The sequence below is a fragment of the Plecotus auritus genome (assembly GCF_963455305.1).
Source record: "Plecotus auritus genome assembly, chromosome: 9".
NCBI classification, from domain to species: Eukaryota; Metazoa; Chordata; class Mammalia; order Chiroptera; family Vespertilionidae; genus Plecotus; species Plecotus auritus.
Genome location: NC_137783.1, coordinates 134,681,273 through 134,700,770, shown reverse-complemented (window position 1 = coordinate 134,700,770; position 19,498 = coordinate 134,681,273). Strand labels below are relative to the sequence as shown.

At 43.4% G+C, this 19,498-nt stretch overlaps 1 protein-coding gene across 1 annotated transcript in view; it reads right to left on the bottom strand.

The window, feature by feature from the left end:
• OSBP (oxysterol binding protein) overlaps positions 1-11,111 on the bottom strand; it is a 35,854-nt gene extending 24,743 nt beyond the window's left edge. Inside the window, exons 1-3 of the mRNA XM_080641503.1 lie at positions 10,638-11,111; positions 5,568-5,776; positions 3,628-3,878 (exon numbers count right to left, since the gene is read on the bottom strand). Coding sequence (XP_080497629.1) covers positions 3,628-3,878; positions 5,568-5,776; positions 10,638-11,008 — 831 coding nt within the window. The 5' untranslated portion in view covers positions 11,009-11,111. The remainder of the gene's footprint in view (positions 1-3,627; positions 3,879-5,567; positions 5,777-10,637) is intronic.
• Positions 11,112-19,498: the final 8,387 nt, after the last annotated feature.

Here is a 19,498-nt window from a genome sequence, read left to right as displayed (position 1 = left end):
TGATCTGCACCCTATCCCTTCTTCACACTCAATTCCTTTCCAGCCTCATCACTAGCTGCAACTTGCTCCACTAACAGTCAATTACCAGCAGTTCCCAGACTTTGGGAGAGAAGGAGGGATCTGCTTATGCCACACCTCTACCTGGATCAACTGTTCTCTTTGACTTCCTTTTAATGATATTGATCACAACTAAAATTTAGTGAGACACAATTATATCAGGCATTTGCTGAACACTTTATATCAATCTATATGTATAAAACCCTAATATGCAAATAGACCGAACAGAACAACCAAACAACCAGTTGCTATGATGTGCGCTGACCACCAGGGGTGCATGCAGAACATGGAGGGCGTCAGCAGCAGGCAGCAGAGCACAGAACATGGCAGGCATCGGTCGTGGTGGGATGGTGAGGCAGGTGAGCAGGGGCACCAGACCAAGCGGGGCACCGGTTGCTGTCATTGGGGTAAGCCTTTGGTAGTTACTGAAAATTCTTTGCTCCCACGTGCCGCGGTCCCAATGGGCGCTCGCACCTGCTGCCAACACCTGCACCTGCTGCCGGCAGATGGCCCTGTGCCGTGGCGGGAGGGACCGGGTGGGGGCACAGAGGATGGGCTGAGACCCGCCTGTGCCCACTGCAGCCTCACAGCCCACAGTTCCTTTCAAGGTGCACTAATTTGTGCACTGGGCCCCTAGTTATCTGATGAAAGCCTTTCAACAACCTTGTGAGCAGCTTCCTAGTACAGTCATCATTTACCAAAAAGGAATTGAGGTTACAGAAGAAGTAGGTTGCCCCAGGCTATATAGTTAACCAAGAAAGCTGGATTTAATTGCCTTTTTTCTTTTTTTTAAAATATATTTTATTGACTTTAGAGAGGGAGGAAGAGGGAGAGAGAGAGAGAAACCTCAATGATGAGAGAGAATCACTGATCGGATGCCTCCTGCACGCCCCCTACTGGAGAAAGAGCCCATAACCCCGGCATGTGCCCCAACCAGGGATCAAACCATGACCTCCTGATTCAGAGGTCATTGCTCAACCATTGAGCCATGCTGGCCAGGCTAATTGCCATTTTTCACAGGCAGGCACTCTTTGGTCTTCCAGAATTCAGCTGAATTTTCAATTCTATGTGCTATATCAGCAGCCTGTGCTCACTTCTGTCATGCCTTGGCACAGTCCTGCTGATCTGGTAACTTCTCTGTCCCCTCATCAGAGAGTAATGTTCCTGAGGGCAGGGACCACACCCTCACCTGTGGTGTTGTTTTTTAAATTTATTTTTTTATTGTCTAAAGTTTTACATATGCCCACATCTGTTTTATCCCTTAGCATAGTGCCTAGAAGACAGACGGTACAAAATAGATGTCCACTGAATTAGCCAATGGATATACTAATAGTGTCAAACTTACTCCCCTGCTTAAATTCACTTTGGTAGTAAAAAAAAAAAAAAAAAAAAAAGCTACAGCCTACAAAATTAAGTAAAATGTATTCTTCCTTTGGGACAAAAGTCCCTTTAGGGATGTAATGTGCTAGGACTGTAATTTCCAACATCCATATTACACTATAGGCCTTGCCACCATCACCTAAAAGGTATAAAGGAAATAAGACAGGAATAAAAAACACATTTTTTAAAAATATATTTTATTGATATTTTACAGAGAGGAAAGGAGAGGGATAGAAAGCCAGAAACATCGATGAGAGAGAAACATCGATCAGCTGCCTCCTGCACACCTCCCACTGGGGATGTGCCCGCAACCAAGGTACATGCCCCCGACCGGAATCAAACCCGGGACCCTTCAGTCCGCAGGCCGACGCTCTATCCACTGAGCCAAACCGGTTTCGGCTAAAAAACACATTTTAAGCAATAACCAGCTATGAGAGGGGTACAGGCAGTGCACTAGGAGAGAACAGAATAAGACACAACTTCCCTCTGACTCCCAAGCAATCACAACTTAGGCAAGAACTGCCCCGAGGAAAAAGGTGAGCATGGTTTCAAGAGTAATGTCCAAACTAAACTTTCAGTTTTATGAGAAATTTTTCAATCAAGAGGTGTTTTATTTAGCAAAATTTTCACATCTAGAGTAGAAAAAAATTATCATGGAGTAGAGTGTTCACCTGATAAGGATAAGAGGTGACATTCACTACCAGGAGACTTGGGTCCTGAGTTGTTCTATTACTTATTCACTATTAATTGGCCTGAATGACTTATGAGGAACAGAAGAGCAGGCAGTCATTAAGAAATGCCACAGTCTGGAGAATGAGCACACGACTACACATGAGAAACACAGCATCAGTGCTGATGAGCAGAGTCCTGGAGACAGCTGACCTTCCTGCAGTGGACAAAACAAGTGTCCTTTCTACTTTCTGTGAGTCAGAGCTCTGAAGATGAGAAAAATTAAACTTCCCCTTGGTCACAGGGAAGACCTTTGATCTTTAGGAGCCACACTAGTTCTAATAAGTCTTATTATCACTCCCCCAACAAGGGAAAATCTGGCCTCAGTGAAGTAATTTCATCCCATTTAACAAGGTAAGAAAAACAACAACCCTGCATAAGCCTTTCCTCACAGAGTCCCCTTCTCACTTACATTATGAAATGTCTTCTAGGGTTTGTTTTCAAGTTGAAACTGCTAAAACAACCTGCCAGGTGAGAATCAGTTACCAGTAGAGGAAAAACAGCACTGCTTAAACCAAGTATTCATTTCATACCGATCCCCCAGGATCTGAAATATATCACTAATTCCCATGGGGCTTTGGCTTTATCTAGAGTAGGGGTGGGCAAACTTTTTGACTCGAGGGCCACAATGGGTTCTTAAACTGGACCGGAGGGCCGGAACAAAAGCATGGATGGAGTGTTTGTGTGAACTAATATAAATTCAAAGTAAAGGAGCGGAGGGGAGAGCAAGAGAACCGGATAGAACAGCCGGATCCGGCCCGCGGGCCGTAGTTTGCACAAGGCTGATCTAGAGCCTTGCAGTCAAGCAGCAGAAGTACCCCACACCAGCAACAGCCACCAAGACAGAAGTCACGAGGAGGCAGAGAGGTGGACCCTTCTTTTTAAACAAAAGTGCCCAAAGCTGAGTGTTATTGCCTTAACAAACTAAAATTACCCTTGAAATCAAGGAGTAAAGATGGAATAACGACTATTATAAAGCTCTCACTTGATCCAACCCCCATTTACCACACCGTGGGTCAGAATACATTAGCAACATAGGGATCAGACTCCAACTTAAAGCTCAAAGAACTTGACAGTGGAAGGGCCCGTGAGATCTTTTAATTCCAACAGATAGAGCTAGCTCAAAATAAATAAAACCGCAATCCAGAGATTAAAGGATGCAATTAACATCGCCATCAGATGTCCTGCTGGTGCCAGAAACAGGGCTGGAACTATGGAGACCTAACTAACACCCAGGCTAGAGCAGCGACCTCCTGACCATTTGAGCAGAGCAGGAAAGTCATTCCATCTGTGCACCCTGTTCTATTTCATACAACAAACAATGTAACTTAAATCCCTGAGCAGCAAAGCAGGACCTAATGTCCTGTGCTTTATCAATTACAATTTCCTGGCATTTTGGAAGAATTACATTTTGAAAGAGGGAAAGAATAAAAAAGCTACACAGATACCATCTGCACTTACGTTGATCATGGCATTGGATGTGATCCTGAAGAGTGTGGCCCGTTCATTGACCTGCTTGATCTTTTCGTTGCTCTCAGCAGGCAGCCTCAGGGACTCCAGCTCACTGAGGGAGCGCTGCAGTGCGGTGCCGTGCTTGGCTATCAGGTCATTGCATGTGCTCAGGTCCTCAACTTTGCTGGACAATGTCCGAAGGGTATTCTGCAGCTCTGTCTTGTCAGTTTGTGAGACAGACTCTTCATCTCCTGACTCATCTGCAGAAGCAAAGGGTAACTTACATGATTCCAGGCCCAGGAGTGAGAGCCTGAACACGGCCAACTCTGCCCACAACCAAAACTGACACTCCTTCCATTGTGTGTTCTGACCACCCAGCAGCTTGCCATTACCAGACAACTTCTCCACCGTGTGTTCCACAGCCCACCTGCATCACAAACACCTGGAGTTCTTACAGGTGTACTCACTGGCTCCACCCTCAGGGACTTTGATTTGGCTAGTGTGAGGTAAGGTCCAGAAACTTGCATTTCGAATAAGCCCCCCAGGTAATTCTGATGCACACTGAAGTTTCAAAACCTAGAGATCAGGATGGAAAAGCTAACTGGCTCCTGGGGTTAGGTATAAATTACTGAGCCTTTATAATTTAGCAAGAGGGTTCCAATCCAGCCCCAGCTGATTATTACTGCAAATCCACTATCAGTTATTAGGTGTTCGGTAGGCCCTGTATGACATGGGTTGAGAATCACAGTCTAGCTCCTTATAAACAAAAGATTCATTAATTTATTTGTCTTTTCTGAAGAGGAGAAGAAGATTAAAAAATTATCTTTTCTGACATTATAGCCACATTGCACTGAAATCAATGCAAGGTCTTCTGTTAGATGACTCTCCAATAATAAGTCAAGCAGATAGCTATGTTGTACCTCTCGCTACCAGTTCTGTACTTAACACTTTTGTAACTGCAAAGTGTTTCTCCAGCAGTGGCACCTCTTTTGGGCAGGGGGCCAAACATCAGCACTAAAATCAAAATGAAAGAAGTAACGAAAGACCTGATGCAACTGCTAGGCAGAGAGGCAGGGCCAAAATGAAAACATAGCCTGTTGCCAGAATGTTTACAAAGCAGTGAACTTTCCTTTCACTGCCTAGTAGATAATAAATATGGTATGGGAAATGATAGGGGATAAGAAAAACAACAGATGAACACAAGTCAGCAGATGACCACCTTGGTCAGCTCCAAGTGAACAAGCTCAGTATGCTTAAACTGTCAACGTCTATGGGGGAAATCCTACCATTTTCCTTGAAGAAAAATACAAACATAATCAGATTGCTCTTTTTCAGTGAAACTAAGGTAGCAAAATGAAGATGTTTCATAAAAAATATCACATAAAATGTTTTTGGCAGTCTATGAAGCTTGTTTCAACTCCACTAACAAATAGTTAAGTAAGGAGATGTCAGGAGAAAATTAAAAAGGTAAATACAAATTGTGAGTTGTAATAATCCCAAGACTGATCTAGCAATAAAATAATCATTTCTCATAATTGTAAGGTAGTCAATTGGCATTAAAAGCGAAAGGATAACTGTTTACGCCTGTAGGTCATAAACCTCAACCTCAGCAATACTGATATTTGGGCCAGATAACTAACTCTTTGTTGTGGGTGGCAATCCTCTGCATTGCAGGGCTTTAGCGGCCTCCCTGGCCTCTACTCATTACAGGCCAATAGCAACATTACCCCTCATCTGGGACAAGAAAATGGCTCCAGACATTGCTGGGTTTCCCCTGTAAGGCAGAACCCCTCATTTGAAAACCATCTCTCCAGGAGAAACACTGCATCATGTACCCGAGACATCTAGGTGATAGTTGATAATTAAATGACAATGAGGGATAAAATAAGATTTGTGCGTAAGACAGGCAAATGAAAAGTTTCCCTGACACAGTGTTCTTTGCTCCCTACCTGATTCTGCCAGCATCTTCACAGCTTTGGCCTTGGCCAGTTCCAGGGCTGTCACCCAGCGCTGCCGCTCCACTTCCGAGCTGGCCTTCAGATGGTAGGTCTGAGCACCTCCATTGGAGATGATGAAGTTGCAGGAGTCTTCCACAGTGATGTTGGCTGTGGCCAGGTTGATGGTACCACGGCAGGTATGTCTCATTTCTGCCTTTGACCTGAAATAACGAGGCGAAGACATGCTAAGTAGAAAGCTGTGGGTGGTTTATCCTTGATCAATTCTATTTCTTCTCATAACTTTTGAAAATACAGTAGTCCCAAAAAGGAGCAAATTCTAATATTTCCCTCAAATGGATCCCTGAAATTCAAGAAACAGTCAGTAGGGATTTCCTTTCAGAGCCCAAGTATTGTTTCTGAGTGAGATTGTATTGCTCTGCAGATCCTCTCACCCTTAGCTGTTTAAAAAGAGGCTTCACTGTAGTACAAGGACAAACTATAAATTCAGCAATTTTAACTGTATGATTCAGTGAATTTTGACAATGTACATAACTGTGTAAGCACCTCCACAATCAAAATGTAGAATATTTCCATCTCCCCAAGGAGTCCCTCATGCCCTTTTGCAAGTAGCGAAAGGATAAAATTACTTTTTATTTAGAAAGTTGTAATTATAAAATAGTGCTTTATAAACTCATGCATTTTACATGTACTGAACAATCCCCCCTCCCCCCAAACTGTAGCTCAGCCTCAATGAGACCTGTCACACTGCTTAGAATTGTACTGCAGAAGTGTAAGGCACACTTACATGATTAGAGTATTAAATATTGACTATAGCCCAAATGATATGAAATAGGAATAAAAAGTTTTCTGTGGGAGAAAAGACAAAATAATCACAAAAGAATCACCAGGTGGTCTAATCTTTCTCTGCTAAGTTCTTTCCTAAGGCCCACTGACCTCTACTGGTGGAAACTCCTAAGCCATCCTATTAATAGCTAGGAAAGATTCAGCAAATCTGCTCTCAAAGAGAGCTGGGTGTAAAATTTTTCCCCATCTCTACTGACAGTTCTATTCATAGACTAACTTTTGAACTTTACAGCACCGCTTGGTGACAACAAGCTACAAGAGACTTCACATGAGCTATCAAGCTGCTAGCACAACTGGATGTACAGCGTGAACTGTGCTAATTTCCCCATCACCTGCTGGCTATGCCCAGGGACCTGCCTGTTGAGACCGCGCTTTTCCCTGACCAACTTGGAGCATAAAGAGGTCAAAGTCCTTTGCCAACTGCCACAGTGCAAAGCAGAGCCATTTCCCTTTCACTGGAGCCAAGCGGCCAAACACACCTGGCACATCCAGAATCTCTTGCAAGCCAAAAATGACACACACCGGTCCCCAGAAAGTGACTAGGTGTGTTTGAGAAAGATGGCTTCCTGTCCTTAGGAATAGAGGTTCCCTATTGTTCAGTTTGTCACATGAAACTGGTTTTTCATCCTCAAATGCACAAATGCTGTATGGGATGGCCAGGGGGTCTCAACAGACTGGGCCACTTTCCATCCTCTGCACCTGCCACACTGTAATATGAATCCCTGTTTTTTCTATTCTTCCCTCCCCTCCCCCTACCCCAAGCTTCGGTTACATTATGAATAATGCAGGCCAAACAGACCCACAGCTAACAGTCCACTCACCCTTGCTCTCTACTCTTAAGGTGCTACTTGGACCTTCTACCTCATTCCTCACAATGTGTTGGTACTTTTTACAAATCACTTCCTAGAATATCTGTTCATCTTCCTGAACTAAAGAAGTTTCTCGCCCTAGCAGGTTTGGCTCAGTGGATAGATAGAGCATTGGCCTGCGGACTGAAAGGTCCCGGGTTCGATTCTGGTCAAGGGCACATGCCCAGGTTGCAGACTCGATCCCCAGTGGGGGGGGCGAAAAGGAAGCAGCCAATCAATGATTCTCTCTCATCATTGATGCTTCCATTTCTCTCTCCTTCTCCTTCCTCTCTGAAATCAATAAAAAAAATATATGTATAAAAAAAGTTTCTCAAATTATATAAAGTCTGTAGCAGTTTCAAAAATACAAAGAAATCCTGGGAGTAAGGTAGCCTTGACTTCAGGGCTCTTGGGTTTGGGCAAATACACCAATGGTTATACATGATTATCGAAGCTGAAAAAAAAATTTACTTGCAGAGTACAAGGTAAGTTCTTCAGGTACTACAATATTAGGTGGTATTTTCTAGCTAGAAAGTTCTTCCCTGAAAAGGCCAGTTGAAACAGTAACTCCATCTCTAGAAGCTAGCCAGGAAAACTAATACCATGGGTCTGTCATGATGTGTTTGAGAGAGCTGGGACTCTACATTTGGTTTTAAATAACTGGCCATCTGTGTAACTAAGTATGTAAGGAAGAACAGGATACATAAAAAGAGGCAAGTGGTGTTGCCAAAGCCTCTTAGGACAGTTCATCAGAGGACAGGTCTAGGAAGAACAGGATCTCAGTTAAAAGGAAAACAGTCTTTTTTAAAAGGCTTGTATGGGAAATGACAGGTTTTGGAGGCATGAAAAGCAAGAGGGATGACAACTTAGCCAAACAACTTTAGGAAGATGGGATGACTGGAAGAACTCTATTAGGTAGAATAGACTACCAATCAGGGGTCCTCAAACTTTTTAAACAGGGGGCCAGTTCACTGTCCCTCAGACTGTTGGAGGGCCAGACTATAGTTTAAAAAAAAAACTATGAACAAATTCCTATGCGCACTGCGGGCCCGGGACGAGTCGGCTGCTAAGCAGGACAGGCAGCAGCACCCGGAGGGCCAGATAAATGTCCTCAGCGGGCCGCATGTGGCCCGAGGGCCGCAGTTTGAGGACCCCTGAATAGTTGGCCGGATGTATTTCAATGTGATTTTGAGGGTAATGCATAGACTTGATAACTCTGGATCCTGTTGCTTGGTTGATTTGTGGGTGGGACTATCTTAGCTGGCAAGGACAGGCCCATGGCATAGTTCCCAACATGTGGTTTGGTATGTTTTGGTAGGAGTTTTATCTGTGGTCAGACAGGTACCACTAGAACTTGTAAGAGAGAAGTCAAAAGTGTTTACAAGTAATTGAAGAGAACACATTAAGTTATTAATGTCCAATCAAGATCAATATTGATTAAGACTGGTTCTGATCAAAGAATCAACTGGCTGGGAAAGTGGATTTGGTAAGAACTTGGATGAGGAAAAATGATCATACACTAAGACCCTCGGCTGGTACACAACTTTTGAAAATGGGGAATCAGTGTTAACAGTGACTTACAAGAAAGGAAGGGAGAGAGAGAGAGAGATTGATTGGTTGCCTCCTGAACAGTCGCACCCCAAACAGGGATGAAACCCACAACCCGGGTATGTGCCCTGATGGGAAATCCAACCAGTGACCCCTCGGTGAACAGGAATGGAACCCACAACCCGGGTATGTGCCCTGACGGGAAATCCAACCAGTGACCCCTTGGTGCATGGGACGACATTCAACCAACTGAGCCACACTGGCCAGGGCTAATAATCAGCTTAATAGATAAACATGAACTTGAGTAGGGGAAAAGCTTTGGAGCAAACCAAATTTTTTATTTTTTACCTAACCTTAAAGTCCTAGATAAGTAATTAGAAGAGGTTAAAATTAAAATTAATTCTGAATATAATAATGCAAATAATATACACAACTGGTTACAATTAATGTAGCTTAAGCAGTGAGGAGGCACTAAGGCATTTTCCACTGTTCCTAACTCCAACTAAACCTCCAACTCCCACATTCGATTTCCCCTAAAAATTCTCTAAGGGCCAATACAATAGAGTTAATGGAAGAGATTCTTTCACCCTAACTCTCCTGGTGGCAGAGTGACTACTGGCGGAGGAAAAGAAATAGAGTGAGCTGCTCTTAACAGCAGTGTTCTGTGTCCCAAATAAGATGGTATTCATAAAAATATTTCAATTAGAAATGCCATTACACTAAGCTAAGTCTCCCTTAAAGACTTTTATACATTTTGGATAAAGTAAACATAGTAACCATGAGCTATAAACTTAGTTGCTATTGATACTTAATTATCTCTGTATCTGATTCATGTAATACTAACCTGGGTTTTAGGTTATGTTGGTGTGAACAGAACTAGTTTCAAATCCCGACTCCTCAAGACTTTGGGAAGGTTGCTCAAGCTACGTAAGTCTCAGTTTCCTCATCAGGAATATGGGAATATCTCCTAATTCCCAGGTTGTTGGGAGCCAACGAAATACTGTACATAAAACACCTATCCAAACTGTCTAGCCCTCAGAAAATGTTTATGCCCTGTCCCCAAATCCGGTATCTTAACCCCTCTATCTATATAACATGAGTAGCCAAAAACATGTTAGGTTATGGCAAGACTGTGACCATAAATATATAAAACATACATTGTTGAATAGAAGTAACCATACCAAAGACATTCTTTTTTTAATAAACTGAAACCAAACTAGCCAGAGACCCCAGAAATATTACTGGATGGAAAACTTAATCATTCTCACGGGAGGAGGTGGGGCAAGCAAAAATAAAAGGAGTATTGGAGTGCACATCTTCATTCTGAGCTGTCTGTCTAGGAGAAAACATACCCAAGTCTTGAGAGATAAGGAGGACAGGGGATAGATGGAGGCCACCCTGTCCTTGTGCCTGAATGTGGAGTGAGCAACGACAGGTACATCAAGGGCTGCTAATAACCTTGAAATTTGGAGAATGGGCATAGACAGCTAAAGCTAAACCTTGGGACTTTTACGCTAAGTTCCTTGGCACCTACAACAGCGTCTTCGTGCAGAATTAATCATTGCACCCACGTGCTGGTGGAAACATAATGGAAAGGCCAGGGGCCGAGGGGAAGGTATGGCACCGAGGCTGGGCAACCCAGGTAGAGGGGTAAGTTGTGGGGCATGCACTCTCCGTGATGGTGGGCTCAGGTCGCGGGCTGTCAATGCGCGCAGGTGACGAAAAGGGGCCTGGGGCGACCTTGGCTGCGGGGCCAGCTGGAGAGGGCGACGGCGAGGGAAGGTGGGCTGCAGCAGGGGGATAGCGCCCCGGAAGCAGTTACCTGTAGTAGCTTAGTAGCCCGTTGCTCAGCACGAACCAACGCCGCTGGTAGCCTTTGATATAATTGGTCCATTTGAAGAGCCAGCCTTCTCGAGCCGAGCCCGAACCCCCAGCGCCCGAGCCGCCCGAGCCCCCCGAGCCCCCGGCCGGAGGTACTGGGGCTGGGCCCGCCGTCGCCACTGCCCCGGCCCCGGGGCCCGGGCCGCTCGCAGACGCCGTGGCGACAGTGCCCGGCGCGGCCCCAGAGCCTGGCGCCGAGTCTCCGCGGCCGCCTCCGCTTCCCACCACCGGGGGACCGGTGCCGCCGCCGCCCGGAGCTGCAATGGCTGCCGGGCCCGGGCCCACCACTCCTCTCAGCTCCGTCGCCGCCATGAGCTGCCACCGCCCCGAGACACAGAACCGGAACCGCCTACGAGAGCCGCCGTCGCCGCTGGAGCGCCGCGCATCAGCCGCCGCCGCGTAGCGTCACCGCCCCGCCAGGCCGGCCGGGGGAGGAGGGACCGGCTGCCGGGAAGGAGGAAGTCAATTGGTGCTGCTTAGTGTCACTTGCGGAAGATCCCTAGGACATTGGCATTTTTCTGGGGCCTGTCATTCCATACAACCCACTGAGAGTCCCGGATGGGACTGTCCGCCAGCCATGTCATTGATTGGTTCCTATGAAGGCCAATCAGACTTATGTAAAGCTCATTGGTGCTTTCCTGAAGTCTCCAGCATTTATGGAGGACTCGAGAATTCAGAGTGCCCGGCCAATTTGATCGTGGATTGGCTAGTGTTTCCGCCACTCATTTCATTTTATGTTCCCGTCACTGCCACGTCACCCCCTCCCATCATTCTTCCTAGCGTCCCTCTTCCGCCCTTATGGATTGGTGGTTGTTATCAGCTGCTCAACCTCTTCTACCATTGACTGCACCAGTTGAGGAAAAAGGGAGGTGTTTCATTGTCACATCCTTACTTTCATTTCTTATTGGTTGTTACAAATGTCACTCACCTGCTGGCCAATGGAAGAAAAGTATTATAAGAGGGGCAGGCCGGGGCAGCCAATCCGGGGGGCGTGTCCGCCTGCTTCTTGCTTAGGGGGAATTGGTGGGAGTAAAAGCAAGTCAGTCTCACTAAAGCGCTAAGTGCGGTGTTAGAGTCCCTCTTCCTGAGTTAAGACTTCCATAGTTTTTTGTTAGGAAGAGTGATTCTGAGCAGTCTGAATCACTGGACCAGTCAGTCTTCCCCTTTAAAGCCCTCTTCCAGCAGCAGGCTCGGATCTGGAGGCCCAGATTTCCTCCTGGATCCACGATCCTCCTAATGACTTTCCCTGGTTTTCTTATTGCACCACATCCTTTATCTCTTACTTCTAATCCTTTTTCATATATATATATATATATATATATATATATATATATATATATATATACACACACACACACACGATATATACATATATGTGTATATATGTATATATGTATATATATCATATGTATATATGTGTGTGTGTGTGTGTATATATATTATATATATATAATGATTTCTGAAAGGAAGGGGGCAGAAACATCTATGATGAGAATCACTGATTGGCTGCCTGCTGCACGCCCCCCACCGGGACCCAGCACACAACCAGGGCATGTGCCCTGACCAGGAATGGAACCTTGACCTCCATAGATGATGCTCAACCGCTGAGCCATGCCGCCGGGCTCTCTTGCTTCTAATTCTGTCCCACGAGTTGCCCCCGTTAATGAGGAGAAAATAGACTCGCAAGGACCTGACTTTATACGTACTTCACAGTGGTATATCTTCCAGACTTACTTTGTTGATTTTAGCACAAGCGCACTTGTGTGTGCATAACTTCGCACCAATTTTTTAAAATAAAATTACTTTGTTCATACATTTATGAAAGTAACATATTCAGTACTTCATTTAACATTTAGGTGTTGTAAGCTACGGTTAAAATGGAGCTTTGGGGAACCTGTTATATTTTGATAGTTTAGATAGGCAATAGAAATGGCTGTTAGACACTGTAAAACAAATTGCTTTTCCTTGGTAACATGCTTCCCGGTATCAAGAAAGTAAAGACAAATGTTTTCCATAAGGAGAGACTTATTGAATTCAGGAGAGAGAATACACTTTGAAAATCTGCAGGTAGAAGTAGGCTCTTTGGGATTAAGAAAAGTTTTTAATTGAACTAAAATGAACCCATTTATGCTTCAGTCCTGCCTTTGCTACTCACTGGCTCTAGGACTTAGGAAAGGCATTTATTTAAGCACTCCAAGAATCAATTTTCATTTCTGTTAAATAGAAATAAAACCCTACAGGGATGCTGTTGTGCATTTGAAAATGTTTGATACACTGTAAATAACTACACAAATGTGCAGTTTGTTGTCAAATACACCTCTCAGATTACTTGCCAATCAGAAAGAAGACAAACTTTTGCAATGGAGAAATCTGGCTGCCCCACCTTAATTTAGTTATTCAATTGAGCATCATTAACCTTGGGACAATCAAATTTTTATGAGGTCTCTGGTGTGCTGCTGCATGAAGTATACAGCATCACTTAATGAAGGTTTTTGCTTAAAATGTTCAACCTGAATCCAATCAAGCTTTAATCTTCCCTTTACAGGGGCTAGAGCAGTGGTCAGCAAACTGCGGCTCGCGAGCTGCGGTTTGCCGCTCTGTTGACTAATGAGTTTGCCGACCACTGGGCTAGTGGAACCAGTTAGACACCCTCAAAGAAACAATGGGAAACAATCAGATACATCAAGAATGCTAGGCATTCTATAAGACAACCAATTTTATAGAAGATAAAATCACAAAGATTAAAGAAAACTGATGGCATAAAAAAGGGTCAGGGGTAATTGTTCTAAGTTTCCAAAAACTTAAAAGACAACCAAATGCTTAAATGGATTCTGGTTCTGGGAAAATAAACAGCTTTTTAGACATATTTGGGATATTTGAGTAAATTTGAAAATTGGCTGGTATTAGATGTTAGGCAATTATCACATTTGTTCAATGTAATATTGGTATAGTAGCTATGAAGGAAAACTTTAAAATTTGAAGAAATGTTTAGGAGTGACCATTGTTAGCATATATATATATATATATATATATATGTATATATATATATATATATATATTACATATATTCTACTAGCATATAGATTTTAAATTTTAATGAAATATTTGGACACCTATAGTTATTAGTTTGCTAGGGCTGCCATAACAAAATACCACAAAAGGGGTGACTTAAACAATGGAAATTTATTTTATTACAATTCTGGGGGCTAGAAGTCTGAGATCAAGCTGTTGGCAGGGTTGGCTTTCTGGTCTCTCAACTTTTAGATGGCTGTTTTACTATCTTTGTCTTCACATGGTCTCCTCTCTGTGCCTGTGTCCTAATCTTATAAGGACACCAGTCCTATGGATTAGAGCCCACCCACACTAATGACCTTATTTTAATTTAATACATCTTTAAAGGCCCATTCTCCAAAAACAGTCACATTCTGAGGTTCTGGGGGCTAGGGCTTCAACATGAGTTTTGAGGGACACAATTCAACCCATAACATCCATAGAAGGCATATGATATATGAAAGTCATAAAACACAATAGTAAAAGTAAAACCCATTAATCCACCATTCAACATAATACAAACTAACCAGTTTTCTACATCTTTGTGCCAATCCCATTCTCCAAACACTCCCAAAGCTAACCATGGTCTTAAGTCTATTTTCAAAAAATTTATTCTCAGTCACTGCCTTTTAAAGGCTTAGTCTCCACATCCTGTAGACCAGGAATAGTGTTGTGAGGCTCTCTACTAAGTGTCCCCTTCTCTTGTCTATTTTCATCTCCATAGGGCAAAGTGACTTTTAAAAGTATTTGTTTGATGCCTGCTAGGTGTTGTCTCTGTGCCAGGTCTTGGGTACAGCTGTGAATAGGACAGTTCCTGTGTTTGAAGAGCTCATAAATCAGAGCATATGTTATTTTGTACTTTTTCTTTAAAAACTCTGCAAAAGCTTCTCATGCAATGAGAATAGGTCCCTTCAAGACCCCATGTGGTCACCCTATCCCACTCCCTTCACTCCAGCAACATTGACCTGCCATGGCCCCTTCAACTCCTCACTCATCCTCATTTCAGGGTCTTGGCCATCTTCATCATTTTGCTTGAGCTCTTCTGAGACCTTTGCATGGCTGTCTTCTTCTCATTATTATGCCTGCTTAAATGTCACATGCTCAAGGTATTTCCTGACCACATTTTCTGAAGTACACATCCTCCTATCACTGAATTCCATTATCCTCTTTTGCTCTCTTTTTAGCTCTTATCCCTATAAGTACCACACTCAGAACCAAAGCTGCACCAAAGTAGGACCTTCTTTTGTCTTTGTCATCACTGTACCTGGAGTAACACTGAACACAAGTGCTTTCCTTATATTATCAAATTGGTCCTGACCTAGGGGTTGTTGTGATAAAACAGTAACATGTATTTTGAAATGGGCCTTGCACTCACAGGCTAATTTATTATATTAAGGTCTGTCCTCTGAATAATCCTAAGCTGTTTCTTCATAGCATAACTATTTAAAGAACAGGCATTTGTTTGATGCCTGCTAGGTGTTGTCTCTGTGCCGGGTCTTGGGTACAGCTGTGAGTAAGACAGTTCCTGTGTTTGTAGAGCTCATGTAGTAATGCAATGAATGAATGAATGAATGAACCACTAACCTGTAACTGAATATATCTAATACACAATGCATTTTAGAATACTGGAATAGAGATGGAAGGGTAAAAGCAAGGAGTCTTATTTTTTCTTCTTTTCAAAAATGCATAAACCAAAAGGACCAGATGCCTCACAAGGGCCTTCCTCTAACCCTGATCCTTACACATTGCAATTGGACTTGATCATTCTAACCTGAATTGATCCTTTTTGGATATTTCTTGGAGGCAATTGCTTAATTTGTCCACTGAAAATGAAGGCATTAAAGTCCAATCAGAAGAGTTTGCAGATATGTCCTTAATGCTTATAGCTTTTCTGCTGCTCCTATATGAAGCATAGATACAGGGGCCAGAGCCTTTTTGTATCCAGGACACTAGATGTGGAGCTTAACATTACAGTTTAGCCCTTACTAGCTGGATGGTCTAGCTCAGTGGTTGGCAAACCGCAGCTCACGAGTCACATGTGGCTCTTTGGCCCCTTGAGTGTGGCTCTTCCACAAAATACCACGGCCTGGGCGAGTCTATTTTGAAGAACTGGCGTTAGAAGAAGTTTAAGTTTAAAAAATTTGGCTCTCAAAAGAAATTTCAATCGTTGTACTGTTGATATTTGGCTCTGTTGACTAATGAGTTTGCTGACCACTGGTCTAGCTGATCCACAGTTTTTTTGTACTGTACAGTTATAATTGTCCATCTATTTTTTAAAGTTATAGAGAAGACTGAATTAGAAAATGAATGTTCTTTGTACACTATGAAAGAGCTGTAAGATGATATTGTGGATTTACCTTTGTTCACTGTTGGATGAACATTGACAAAAAGTCCTTGAAAACTGAATCTTATTAATAAGGAAGCAGTTAAATGAATTATGGCATACAGTGGGACATTATACAAACACTTAAAAAAACAGGGTAGCTCTCTATACAGTGACATAGAAAAGATGCATCATGATTCTGAGAAAAAAAGTAAAAATATCTATAATTCTAACTATGATTGCATATACATACAGAAATTACTTGGAGGACAAATACATTAAACTGTTAACAGTGGGGTTTTTTTCATGGGGGGGGGGTTGGAATTTGAGATCATTTCCCTTTGCAAGTTATATGCAGATTTCTCTCTGGTTCTTTAGATTGGTACAAAATCTAAGCAATTTAAGATATTTTGCCCCACCTGGTTTGGCTCAGTGGATAGAGCGTCAGCCTGCGGACTGAAGAGTCCCGGGTTCAGTTCCAGTCAAGGGCATATGCCCAAGGTTGTGGGCTCAATTCCCAGTAGGGGGTGTGCAGGAGGCAGCCAATCAATGGTTCTTTCTCATCATTGATATTTCTCTCTCTCTCCCTCTCCCTTCCTGTCTAAAATCAATAAAATATATTAAAAAATATATTCTATTCACAACTGGCAAAGTACACACATTACTTATTACCTAGCTCCCTTATAGATGTTTACCAGGTTTCACGTCTGATTTAGGTTAATATTGACCTGCTCCCTCCTGCATGCCCCCTACTGGGGATCAAGCCTGCATCCTTGGGCATGTGCCCTGACTGGGAATCAAACCATGGCCTCCTGGTTCATAGGTCAACATGGAACCACTGAACTACACTGGCTGGGCTCACTAGTATTATTTCTAAAAATTTTGTTAGATTGATAAGTGAAAAAATATTTTATATTAGTGGGGTGAACTTCTTAATATTATTTTCAATTTTCATTTGTGAAAATCATTATTCACAAGTCTGTTACCTATTACTTATCAAGGACTTCTTTTTCTTATATATGACTAGAGGCCTGGTGCACAAAATTCGTGCATGGGGGGGTGTCCCTCAGCCCAGCCTGCAATCTATCCAATCTGGGACCCCTTGGGGGATGTCCGACTGCCAGCAGTCGGACATCCCTCTCACAATCCGGGACTGCTGGCTCCTAACTGCTTGCCTGCTTGATTGCCCCTAACCACTCTGCCTGCCAGCCTGATCACCCCCCTAACCACTCCCCTGCCAGCCTGATTGATGCCTAACTGCACCCCTGCTGGCATGATTCCCTCCAACTGCCCTCCCCTGCTGGCTTGATCACCCCCAACTGCCTTCCCCCGTGGGGCTGAGGGGACTGGGGGACTGAGGCTGGATGAGGCAGGGCTGAGGGGACTGGGGGACTGAGGCTGAATGAGGCGGGGCTGAGGGGACTGGGGGACCAAGGCTGGATGAGGCAGGGCTGAGGGGACTGGGCACCGCCATTTTGTGAGGGTGTGATGGTCAATTAGCATAGTCCCTCTTTATTAGATAGGATTACATACACTGATGTTTTTAACTGTGACACACTGTCGTAAACTATTTTAGTGCCCCACCTAATTTGATTATTTTTGACATACATTAGCAGGGAGGTTAATATTGCTCTCATTAGTTGAGTCTTAAATGACTTTTAAAGTGCCTAGAACAAATATTATCTTGAATATACTACATGACTGAAAATCAGTTGGTGGTTATTGTAAGCTAGTGTTACATTCATAAAGTAGAAGCACTTACCTAGTTAAGAGTCTGTTTATTCCATTCATTCATTCACTGATTCTTATATGTGCCCTGACCGGGGACTGAACCTGCAATCTTGGTGTATTTGGATGACATTCTAACCAACAGAGCTCCTAGGCAGGGCCAACGCACTTACTTCTTAAACTCAGGATTTTTCTCACAAGAAACAACACTACTAGAGGCCCGATGCACGAAATTCATGCAAGAGGAGGCCTTCCTTTCCCAAGCTGCCCGCACCAGCTTCCTTCTGGCACCTGGGACCCGGGCTTCCCTCCCGCCCCGGCTTCATCCGGAATCAGGAGGAGTCTGGTCTAATTAGCATATTACACTTTTATTATTAGAGATAACATTTTCTGGGCCAGGCCCAGCATTTCTCAGGCTGTGAACTGTAACCTAAAGAGGAGCAGAGCATACAAACTGGAGTTCCAGCCCGGGGACCTGAGTTAGCCTCTGTCCCCTCAGCTTCAGCTCCCTGGCTTATAGACCAGCCACTAAGGTCTTCCTCACTCTGACATTCTGAATCCATGCTTTTGGGTTGCAAGGACACTCCTGGGCCAGTTCCTCTCTAACCAAACCTCACTATCTACTAAGACTTTTTCTTTCGCTTAGGGGTGAGAATAGATCCACCAGAAGATAGTTTTACTCCTTCACAGCAGTAAGAACATCCTGCAGGAGTCCCATGCTCTGCTGCTCAGCTGTCACCTTGGGCAAACTGTTTAACTCAAGGAGCCCAGCTACTCATAAGGAGGAAAATAAGCTTCGTGTAAGTAGGCAGCCAATAATTATCTCCCTCCCTCTTTATCATTTTTAACTTTTTTCTCTTCCTCTACTTGTTTGCTGAATCTTTTTTTTCAAACAAAATATCTCGCATTTATTACTGGAACAATCAGCTAGTGCAGGAGAAACATAGAAACAGAGACAAATGATTGTCTCAGTAGAATATATCCAACTGTCCAGAGAGGTAATGTTCCTAGCTAGATATGGTAGAGGCTGGTGACTGTGACACAAGTATGTGTGCCATCTTACATCCAATTCCTTACAGATTCACCTTGGTCTTACTCTAGTGTCTCCTCTTGGAGTTGTACCAGATTTTATTACCAGTTTTCAGCCGAATCCATTGGGGAATGGGATGATTCTGCTTTTGTTTGTCAGTTAAGAATTGCTTGACCCTGAAAGTCTTGTGAGAAGACATGGCGAGGAAAAGACTCAACTGCACACACCAGGATGGCAGAGAAAGGGGTAGGGCAGAAGAACCTTTTATCTGAAATAACATAAATTTACTCTAACAAATTGGCAAATTTCCCCCCTCTCCTTTGAGAAGATGAATTGTTAGGGAAGCTTAAGGCCAAACTTGGTTAAATGAGTCTCTTAAAAGTCACATGTTCCTAGAGATAGATGGCATGAAAAAGATGAACTACAGTATATCTACAATTCATAATTCCATTTTGTAGTTAAAATGGAGAGAGGACGGAAAGCACTCTAGGTTTTTAAAGGAAATTTACCATGTAAACATTACAACAACAATAAAAAAGTAAAAACATTAGGTAATATCCTTACCAATTTCCAACACCAAGACTTGCCAGTCTACCTAAATATGCTAGAAACAAATTAAAAATCATGCTAAGAAGTAATAAGAAAGAAGAAATGCTGGCACACATTTTTT